We start from the raw sequence: 11,103 nt of genomic DNA, 5'->3' as shown, positions 1-11,103 counted from the left end.
GTATCCATCATCGCGCCGATGGCGGGTTGTCATCGGAAACCGATGGTAAGTCGGTATCCATCATCGCGCCGATAGTGGTCATTTAAATACAGTGGTGTACAACACTATAAATTTCATTATAATAAATGCAAGCTGCACACCTTTAAATCGCTCTCTTTTAATTTCTGTATCTACAGACGAGGATGATGCCTTAGGGGTGACCTTCATAGAGAACAGGACAGTGACAGCCTTTGTGGTGCCAGAAGGTAAGGGTGTGGAGCAGACAGCTTTGCGAAGTTGAAGGGCCTGAAGTGCTTCTGCAAGCTCAATGATGGCCTGCCTTGCAACAGCCAGTTCGAATCAACTGCTTTTGATGACCTGCGTTTGTTTTTTGCTGGTATGACACGAGAGGGGCATAATATTTTTTGACGCGTTTTTACGTAATTCAACGATTTACTGTTGTAACATAAAAACAGTCATAACTTCACATAGAAGAGAGGTATTTCACTAAATAAAAAGCAAACCGTCCACAAATGGCACCTCTATGCTGTGGTATCAGCATTATTTGCTTCTATGCATTGTCATCATGGAAAATGTGTTCCCAAAGTAAGCAAAACTTTAAGTTCAGTGGGTATCCGTCATCGCGCCGATGGCGGGTTGTCATCGGAAACCGATGGTCAGTGGGTATCCATCATCGCGCCGATGGCGGGTTGTCATCGGAAACCGATGGTCAGTGGGTATCCATCATCGCGCCGATGGCGGGTTGTCATCGGAAACCGATGGTAAGTCGGTATCCATCATCGCGCCGATAGTGGTCATTTAAATACAGTGGTGTACAACACTATAAATTTCATTATAATAAATGCAAGCTGCACACCTTTAAATCGCTCTCTTTTAATTTCTGTATCTACAGACGAGGATGATGCCTTAGGGGTGACCTTCATAGAGAACAGGACAGTGACAGCCTTTGTGGTGCCAGAAGGTAAGGGTGTGGAGCAGACAGCTTTGCGAAGTTGAAGGGCCTGAAGTGCTTCTGCAAGCTCAATGATGGCCTGCCTTGCAACAGCCAGTTCGAATCAACTGCTTTTGACGACCTGCGTTTGTCTTTTGCTGGTATGACACGAGAGGGGCATAATATTTTTTGACGCGTTTTTACGTAATTCAACGATTTACTGTTGTAACATAAAAACAGTCATAACTTCACATAGAAGAGAGGTATTTCACTAAATAAAAAGCAAACCGTCCACAAATGGCACCTCTATGCTGTGGTATCAGCATTATTTGCTTCTATGCATTGTCATCATGGAAAATGTGTTCCCAAAGTAAGCAAAACTTTAAAACCTGTTTTCTCAAAATTTGACACTCGAACCCCTGTTCGCTTTAAAATGCCATAACTTTTCACAGAATGCTCCAATTGCTTTCAAATAAAGTGTAAAATGCTCGAAAAAGATGTGTCTTTTAAAATATGCAAAAAAGTTCATTTTGAAATTTTGCACCTTGTGAAGGGTTTTCTCAGAGCCACACACGACTTCTGGCGCTCATATGACCTTATGCAGTTGCGAGCGCTGTAAAACCTCTATACCAAAACTAAACCCCCACTCAGCTGAGCTTGTTTACCCACGGCTGCAGTCTCATGTCTTACTGTTAATGGACTCATGGTCTAGGTTTGTGGAAATTGTACTAACATATATATATATACACCTTGGTGTTGATTTTATAAGAACATCTTGAATTAGAGACATGGATTCAACTTTTGATTGAGGGAATCATTTTTAGGATCAAACGACTAAGATAAAATAGGGATGGGAGCATGGACAAAGTAAAGGCTATGGTGTGACAGCGGTGCTATCGGTTGACCATCGGAAAGACACATTTATCCTACATCGTTCTGATGTTGGGTGATCATCGGTTTCTGATAGTGTGTGGGAACCCGACATCGTCCTGAAGGTTGTCATCGGAAACCGATGGTCAGTGGGTATCCATCATCGCGCCGATGGCGGGTTGTCATCGGAAACCGATGGTCAGTGGGTATCCATCATCGCGCCGATGGCGGGTTGTCATCGGAAACCGATGGTAAGTCGGTATCCATCATCGCGCCGATAGTGGTCATTTAAATACAGTGGTGTACAACACTATAAATTTCATTATAATAAATGCAAGCTGCACACCTTTAAATCGCTCTCTTTTAATTTCTGTATCTACAGACGAGGATGATGCCTTAGGGGTGACCTTCATAGAGAACAGGACAGTGACAGCCTTTGTGGTGCCAGAAGGTAAGGGTGTGGAGCAGACAGATTTGCGAAGTTGAAGGGCCTGAAGTGCTTCTGCAAGCTCAATGATGGCCTGCCTTGCAACAGCCAGTTCGAATCAACTGCTTTTGATGACCTGCGTTTGTTTTTTGCTGGTATGACACGAGAGGGGCATAATATTTTTTGACGCGTTTTTACGTAATTCAACGATTTACTGTTGTAACATAAAAACAGTCATAACTTCACATAGAAGAGAGGTATTTCACTAAATAAAAAGCAAACCGTCCACAAATGGCACCTCTATGCTGTGGTATCAGCATTATTTGCTTCTATGCATTGTCATCATGGAAAATGTGTTCCCAAAGTAAGCAAAACTTTAAGTTCAGTGGGTATCCGTCATCGCGCCGATGGCGGGTTGTCATCGGAAACCGATGGTCAGTGGGTATCCATCATCGCGCCGATGGCGGGTTGTCATCGGAAACCGATGGTCAGTGGGTATCCATCATCGCGCCGATGGCGGGTTGTCATCGGAAACCGATGGTAAGTCGGTATCCATCATCGCGCCGATAGTGGTCATTTAAATACAGTGGTGTACAACACTATAAATTTCATTATAATAAATGCAAGCTGCACACCTTTAAATCGCTCTCTTTTAATTTCTGTATCTACAGACGAGGATGATGCCTTAGGGGTGACCTTCATAGAGAACAGGACAGTGACAGCCTTTGTGGTGCCAGAAGGTAAGGGTGTGGAGCAGACAGCTTTGCGAAGTTGAAGGGCCTGAAGTGCTTCTGCAAGCTCAATGATGGCCTGCCTTGCAACAGCCAGTTCGAATCAACTGCTTTTGACGACCTGCGTTTGTCTTTTGCTGGTATGACACGAGAGGGGCATAATATTTTTTGACGCGTTTTTACGTAATTCAACGATTTACTGTTGTAACATAAAAACAGTCATAACTTCACATAGAAGAGAGGTATTTCACTAAATAAAAAGCAAACCGTCCACAAATGGCACCTCTATGCTGTGGTATCAGCATTATTTGCTTCTATGCATTGTCATCATGGAAAATGTGTTCCCAAAGTAAGCAAAACTTTAAAACCTGTTTTCTCAAAATTTGACACTCGAACCCCTGTTCGCTTTAAAATGCCATAACTTTTCACAGAATGCTCCAATTGCTTTCAAATAAAGTGTAAAATGCTCGAAAAAGATGTGTCTTTTAAAATATGCAAAAAAGTTCATTTTGAAATTTTGCACCTTGTGAAGGGTTTTCTCAGAGCCACACACGACTTCTGGCGCTCATATGACCTTATGCAGTTGCGAGCGCTGTAAAACCTCTATACCAAAACTAAACCCCCACTCAGCTGAGCTTGTTTACCCACGGCTGCAGTCTCATGTCTTACTGTTAATGGACTCATGGTCTAGGTTTGGGGAAATTGTACTAACATATATATATATATACACCTTGGTGTTGATTTTATAAGAACATCTTGAATTAGAGACATGGATTCAACTTTTGATTGAGGGAATCATTTTTAGGATCAAACGACTAAGATAAAATAGGGATGGGAGCATGGACAAAGTAAAGGCTATGGTGTGACAGCGGTGCTATCGGTTGACCATCGGAAAGACACATTTATCCTACATCGTTCTGATGTTGGGTGATCATCGGTTTCTGATAGTGTGTGGGAACCCGACATCGTCCTGAAGGTTGTCATCGGAAACCGATGGTCAGTGGGTATCCATCATCGCGCCGATGGCGGGTTGTCATCGGAAACCGATGGTCAGTGGGTATCCATCATCGCGCCGATGGCGGGTTGTCATCGGAAACCGATGGTAAGTCGGTATCCATCATCGCGCCGATAGTGGTCATTTAAATACAGTGGTGTACAACACTATAAATTTCATTATAATAAATGCAAGCTGCACACCTTTAAATCGCTCTCTTTTAATTTCTGTATCTACAGACGAGGATGATGCCTTAGGGGTGACCTTCATAGAGAACAGGACAGTGACAGCCTTTGTGGTGCCAGAAGGTAAGGGTGTGGAGCAGACAGATTTGCGAAGTTGAAGGGCCTGAAGTGCTTCTGCAAGCTCAATGATGGCCTGCCTTGCAACAGCCAGTTCGAATCAACTGCTTTTGATGACCTGCGTTTGTTTTTTGCTGGTATGACACGAGAGGGGCATAATATTTTTTGACGCGTTTTTACGTAATTCAACGATTTACTGTTGTAACATAAAAACAGTCATAACTTCACATAGAAGAGAGGTATTTCACTAAATAAAAAGCAAACCGTCCACAAATGGCACCTCTATGCTGTGGTATCAGCATTATTTGCTTCTATGCATTGTCATCATGGAAAATGTGTTCCCAAAGTAAGCAAAACTTTAAGTTCAGTGGGTATCCGTCATCGCGCCGATGGCGGGTTGTCATCGGAAACCGATGGTCAGTGGGTATCCATCATCGCGCCGATGGCGGGTTGTCATCGGAAACCGATGGTCAGTGGGTATCCATCATCGCGCCGATGGCGGGTTGTCATCGGAAACCGATGGTAAGTCGGTATCCATCATCGCGCCGATAGTGGTCATTTAAATACAGTGGTGTACAACACTATAAATTTCATTATAATAAATGCAAGCTGCACACCTTTAAATCGCTCTCTTTTAATTTCTGTATCTACAGACGAGGATGATGCCTTAGGGGTGACCTTCATAGAGAACAGGACAGTGACAGCCTTTGTGGTGCCAGAAGGTAAGGGTGTGGAGCAGACAGATTTGCGAAGTTGAAGGGCCTGAAGTGCTTCTGCAAGCTCAATGATGGCCTGCCTTGCAACAGCCAGTTCGAATCAACTGCTTTTGATGACCTGCGTTTGTTTTTTGCTGGTATGACACGAGAGGGGCATAATATTTTTTGACGCGTTTTTACGTAATTCAACGATTTACTGTTGTAACATAAAAACAGTCATAACTTCACATAGAAGAGAGGTATTTCACTAAATAAAAAGCAAACCGTCCACAAATGGCACCTCTATGCTGTGGTATCAGTATTATTTGCTTCTATGCATTGTCATCATGGAAAATGTGTTCCCAAAGTAAGCAAAACTTTAAGTTCAGTGGGTATCCGTCATCGCGCCGATGGCGGGTTGTCATCGGAAACCGATGGTCAGTGGGTATCCATCATCGCGCCGATGGCGGGTTGTCATCGGAAACCGATGGTAAGTCGGTATCCATCATCGCGCCGATAGTGGTCATTTAAATACAGTGGTGTACAACACTATAAATTTCATTATAATAAATGCAAGCTGCACACCTTTAAATCGCTCTCTTTTAATTTCTGTATCTACAGACGAGGATGATGCCTTAGGGGTGACCTTCATAGAGAACAGGACAGTGACAGCCTTTGTGGTGCCAGAAGGTAAGGGTGTGGAGCAGACAGCTTTGCGAAGTTGAAGGGCCTGAAGTGCTTCTGCAAGCTCAATGATGGCCTGCCTTGCAACAGCCAGTTCGAATCAACTGCTTTTGACGACCTGCGTTTGTCTTTTGCTGGTATGACACGAGAGGGGCATAATATTTTTTGACGCGTTTTTACGTAATTCAACGATTTACTGTTGTAACATAAAAACAGTCATAACTTCACATAGAAGAGAGGTATTTCACTAAATAAAAAGCAAACCGTCCACAAATGGCACCTCTATGCTGTGGTATCAGCATTATTTGCTTCTATGCATTGTCATCATGGAAAATGTGTTCCCAAAGTAAGCAAAACTTTAAAACCTGTTTTCTCAAAATTTGACACTCGAACCCCTGTTCGCTTTAAAATGCCATAACTTTTCACAGAATGCTCCAATTGCTTTCAAATAAAGTGTAAAATGCTCGAAAAAGATGTGTCTTTTAAAATATGCAAAAAAGTTCATTTTGAAATTTTGCACCTTGTGAAGGGTTTTCTCAGAGCCACACACGACTTCTGGCGCTCATATGACCTTATGCAGTTGCGAGCGCTGTAAAACCTCTATACCAAAACTAAACCCCCACTCAGCTGAGCTTGTTTACCCACGGCTGCAGTCTCATGTCTTACTGTTAATGGACTCATGGTCTAGGTTTGTGGAAATTGTACTAACATATATATATATACACCTTGGTGTTGATTTTATAAGAACATCTTGAATTAGAGACATGGATTCAACTTTTGATTGAGGGAATCATTTTTAGGATCAAACGACTAAGATAAAATAGGGATGGGAGCATGGACAAAGTAAAGGCTATGGTGTGACAGCGGTGCTATCGGTTGACCATCGGAAAGACACATTTATCCTACATCGTTCTGATGTTGGGTGATCATCGGTTTCTGATAGTGTGTGGGAACCCGACATCGTCCTGAAGGTTGTCATCGGAAACCGATGGTCAGTGGGTATCCATCATCGCGCCGATGGCGGGTTGTCATCGGAAACCGATGGTCAGTGGGTATCCATCATCGCGCCGATGGCGGGTTGTCATCGGAAACCGATGGTAAGTCGGTATCCATCATCGCGCCGATAGTGGTCATTTAAATACAGTGGTGTACAACACTATAAATTTCATTATAATAAATGCAAGCTGCACACCTTTAAATCGCTCTCTTTTAATTTCTGTATCTACAGACGAGGATGATGCCTTAGGGGTGACCTTCATAGAGAACAGGACAGTGACAGCCTTTGTGGTGCCAGAAGGTAAGGGTGTGGAGCAGACAGATTTGCGAAGTTGAAGGGCCTGAAGTGCTTCTGCAAGCTCAATGATGGCCTGCCTTGCAACAGCCAGTTCGAATCAACTGCTTTTGATGACCTGCGTTTGTTTTTTGCTGGTATGACACGAGAGGGGCATAATATTTTTTGACGCGTTTTTACGTAATTCAACGATTTACTGTTGTAACATAAAAACAGTCATAACTTCACATAGAAGAGAGGTATTTCACTAAATAAAAAGCAAACCGTCCACAAATGGCACCTCTATGCTGTGGTATCAGCATTATTTGCTTCTATGCATTGTCATCATGGAAAATGTGTTCCCAAAGTAAGCAAAACTTTAAGTTCAGTGGGTATCCGTCATCGCGCCGATGGCGGGTTGTCATCGGAAACCGATGGTCAGTGGGTATCCATCATCGCGCCGATGGCGGGTTGTCATCGGAAACCGATGGTCAGTGGGTATCCATCATCGCGCCGATGGCGGGTTGTCATCGGAAACCGATGGTAAGTCGGTATCCATCATCGCGCCGATAGTGGTCATTTAAATACAGTGGTGTACAACACTATAAATTTCATTATAATAAATGCAAGCTGCACACCTTTAAATCGCTCTCTTTTAATTTCTGTATCTACAGACGAGGATGATGCCTTAGGGGTGACCTTCATAGAGAACAGGACAGTGACAGCCTTTGTGGTGCCAGAAGGTAAGGGTGTGGAGCAGACAGCTTTGCGAAGTTGAAGGGCCTGAAGTGCTTCTGCAAGCTCAATGATGGCCTGCCTTGCAACAGCCAGTTCGAATCAACTGCTTTTGACGACCTGCGTTTGTCTTTTGCTGGTATGACACGAGAGGGGCATAATATTTTTTGACGCGTTTTTACGTAATTCAACGATTTACTGTTGTAACATAAAAACAGTCATAACTTCACATAGAAGAGAGGTATTTCACTAAATAAAAAGCAAACCGTCCACAAATGGCACCTCTATGCTGTGGTATCAGCATTATTTGCTTCTATGCATTGTCATCATGGAAAATGTGTTCCCAAAGTAAGCAAAACTTTAAAACCTGTTTTCTCAAAATTTGACACTCGAACCCCTGTTCGCTTTAAAATGCCATAACTTTTCACAGAATGCTCCAATTGCTTTCAAATAAAGTGTAAAATGCTCGAAAAAGATGTGTCTTTTAAAATATGCAAAAAAGTTCATTTTGAAATTTTGCACCTTGTGAAGGGTTTTCTCAGAGCCACACACGACTTCTGGCGCTCATATGACCTTATGCAGTTGCGAGCGCTGTAAAACCTCTATACCAAAACTAAACCCCCACTCAGCTGAGCTTGTTTACCCACGGCTGCAGTCTCATGTCTTACTGTTAATGGACTCATGGTCTAGGTTTGTGGAAATTGTACTAACATATATATATATACACCTTGGTGTTGATTTTATAAGAACATCTTGAATTAGAGACATGGATTCAACTTTTGATTGAGGGAATCATTTTTAGGATCAAACGACTAAGATAAAATAGGGATGGGAGCATGGACAAAGTAAAGGCTATGGTGTGACAGCGGTGCTATCGGTTGACCATCGGAAAGACACATTTATCCTACATCGTTCTGATGTTGGGTGATCATCGGTTTCTGATAGTGTGTGGGAACCCGACATCGTCCTGAAGGTTGTCATCGGAAACCGATGGTCAGTGGGTATCCATCATCGCGCCGATGGCGGGTTGTCATCGGAAACCGATGGTAAGTCGGTATCCATCATCGCGCCGATGGCGGGTTGTCATCGGAAACCGATGGTCAGTGGGTATCCACCATCGCGCCGATGGCGGGTTGTCATCGGAAACCGATGGTCAGAGGGTATCCACCATCGCGCCGATGGCGGGTTGTCATCGGAAACCGATGGTCAGTGGGTTTCCATCATCGCGCCGATGGCGGGTTGTCATCGGAAACCGATGGTAAGTCGGTATCCATCATCGCGCCGATGGCGGGTTGTCATCGGAAACCGATGGTAAGTCGGTATCCATCATCGCGCCGATGGCGGGTTGTCATCGGAAACCGATGGTAAGTCGGTATCCATCATCGCGCCGATAGTGGTCATTTAAATACAGTGGTGTACAACACTATAAATTTCATTATAATAAATGCAAGCTGCACACCTTTAAATCGCTCTCTTTTAATTTCTGTATCTACAGACGAGGATGATGCCTTAGGGGTGACCTTCATAGAGAACAGGACAGTGACAGCCTTTGTGGTGCCAGAAGGTAAGGGTGTGGAGCAGACAGCTTTGCGAAGTTGAAGGGCCTGAAGTGCTTCTGCAAGCTCAATGATGGCCTGCCTTGCAACAGCCAGTTCGAATCAACTGCTTTTGATGACCTGCGTTTGTTTTTTGCTGGTATGACACGAGAGGGGCATAATATTTTTTGACGCGTTTTTACGTAATTCAACGATTTACTGTTGTAACATAAAAACAGTCATAACTTCACATAGAAGAGAGGTATTTCACTAAATAAAAAGCAAACCGTCCACAAATGGCACCTCTATGCTGTGGTATCAGCATTATTTGCTTCTATGCATTGTCATCATGGAAAATGTGTTCCCAAAGTAAGCAAAACTTTAAAACCTGTTTTCTCAAAATTTGACACTCGAACCCCTGTTCGCTTTAAAATGCCATAACTTTTCACAGAATGCTCCAATTGCTTTCAAATAAAGTGTAAAATGCTCGAAAAAGATGTGTCTTTTAAAATATGCAAAAAAGTTCATTTTGAAATTTTGCACCTTGTGAAGGGTTTTCTCAGAGCCACACACGACTTCTGGCGCTCATATGACCTTATGCAGTTGCGAGCGCTGTAAAACCTCTATACCAAAACTAAACCCCCACTCAGCTGAGCTTGTTTACCCACGGCTGCAGTCTCATGTCTTACTGTTAATGGACTCATGGTCTAGGTTTGTGGAAATTGTACTAACATATATATATATACACCTTGGTGTTGATTTTATAAGAACATCTTGAATTAGAGACATGGATTCAACTTTTGATTGAGGGAATCATTTTTAGGATCAAACGACTAAGATAAAATAGGGATGGGAGCATGGACAAAGTAAAGGCTATGGTGTGACAGCGGTGCTATCGGTTGACCATCGGAAAGACACATTTATCCTACATCGTTCTGATGTTGGGTGATCATCGGTTTCTGATAGTGTGTGGGAACCCGACATCGTCCTGAAGGTTGTCATCGGAAACCGATGGTCAGTGGGTATCCATCATCGCGCCGATGGCGGGTTGTCATCGGAAACCGATGGTCAGTGGGTATCCACCATCGCGCCGATGGCGGGTTGTCATCGGAAACCGATGGTCAGAGGGTATCCACCATCGCGCCGATGGCGGGTTGTCATCGGAAACCGATGGTCAGTGGGTATCCATCATCGCGCCGATGGCGGGTTGTCATCGGAAACCGATGTTCAGTGGGTATCCGTCATCGCGCCGATGGCGGGTTGTCATCGGAAACCGATGGTCAGTGGGTATCCATCATCGCGCCGATGGCGGGTTGTCATCGGAAACCGATGGTAAGTCGGTATCCATCATCGCGCCGATAGTGGTCATTTAAATGCAGTGGTGTACAACACTATAAATTTCATTATAATAAATGCAAGCTGCACACCTTTAAATCGCTCTCTTTTAATTTCTGTATCTACAGACGAGGATGATGCCTTAGGGGTGACCTTCATAGAGAACAGTACAGTGACAGCCTTTGTGGTGCCAGAAGGTAAGGGTGTGGAGCAGACAGATTTGCGAAGTTGAAGGGCCTGAAGTGCTTCTGCAAGCTCAATGATGGCCTGCCTTGCAACAGCCAGTTCGAATCAACTGCTTTTGACGACCTGCGTTTGTTTTTTGCTGGTATGACACGAGAGGGGCATAATATTTTTTGACGCGTTTTTACGTAATTCAACGATTTACTGTTGTAACATAAAAACAGTCATAACTTCACATAGAAGAGAGGTATTTCACTAAATAAAAAGCAAACCGTCCACAAATGGCACCTCTATGCTGTGGTATCAGTATTATTTGCTTCTATGCATTGTCATCATGGAAAATGTGTTCCCAAAGTAAGCAAAACTTTAAAACCTGTTTTCTCAAAATTTGACACTCGAACCCCTGTTCGC

The 11,103-nt window shown here is 43.5% G+C and overlaps 1 protein-coding gene and 1 long non-coding RNA gene across 2 annotated transcripts; both read left to right on the top strand.

Annotated features, from left to right (window-relative positions):
- The first annotated feature begins 215 nt into the window (after positions 1 to 215).
- On the top strand, positions 216 to 1,429 carry LOC106011426. The gene is made up of 2 exons (XR_001184737.2): positions 216 to 245; positions 893 to 1,429. It is a non-coding gene; the product is annotated as an uncharacterized LOC106011426 (long non-coding RNA).
- Positions 1,430 to 1,870: 441 nt separating this feature from the next.
- LOC101855634 lies at positions 1,871 to 10,741 on the top strand. Its single transcript, XM_013081007.2, has 10 exons — positions 1,871 to 1,877; positions 2,184 to 2,252; positions 2,974 to 3,099; positions 4,193 to 4,261; positions 4,909 to 4,977; positions 5,572 to 5,640; positions 6,863 to 6,931; positions 7,579 to 7,647; positions 9,135 to 9,203; positions 10,638 to 10,741. Exons 1-10 carry the CDS (start codon positions 1,871 to 1,873, stop codon positions 10,739 to 10,741), a joined length of 720 nt encoding a protein of 239 aa, XP_012936461.2.
- The last annotated feature ends 362 nt before the right edge of the window (positions 10,742 to 11,103 follow it).

Source organism: Aplysia californica, unplaced genomic scaffold, assembly GCF_000002075.1.
Source record: "Aplysia californica isolate F4 #8 unplaced genomic scaffold, AplCal3.0 scaffold00111, whole genome shotgun sequence".
Lineage (NCBI taxonomy): Eukaryota > Metazoa > Mollusca > Gastropoda > Aplysiida > Aplysiidae > Aplysia > Aplysia californica.
The sequence above is the reverse complement of the archived record's forward strand: the minus strand, read 5'-3'. Positions and strand labels throughout refer to the sequence as shown.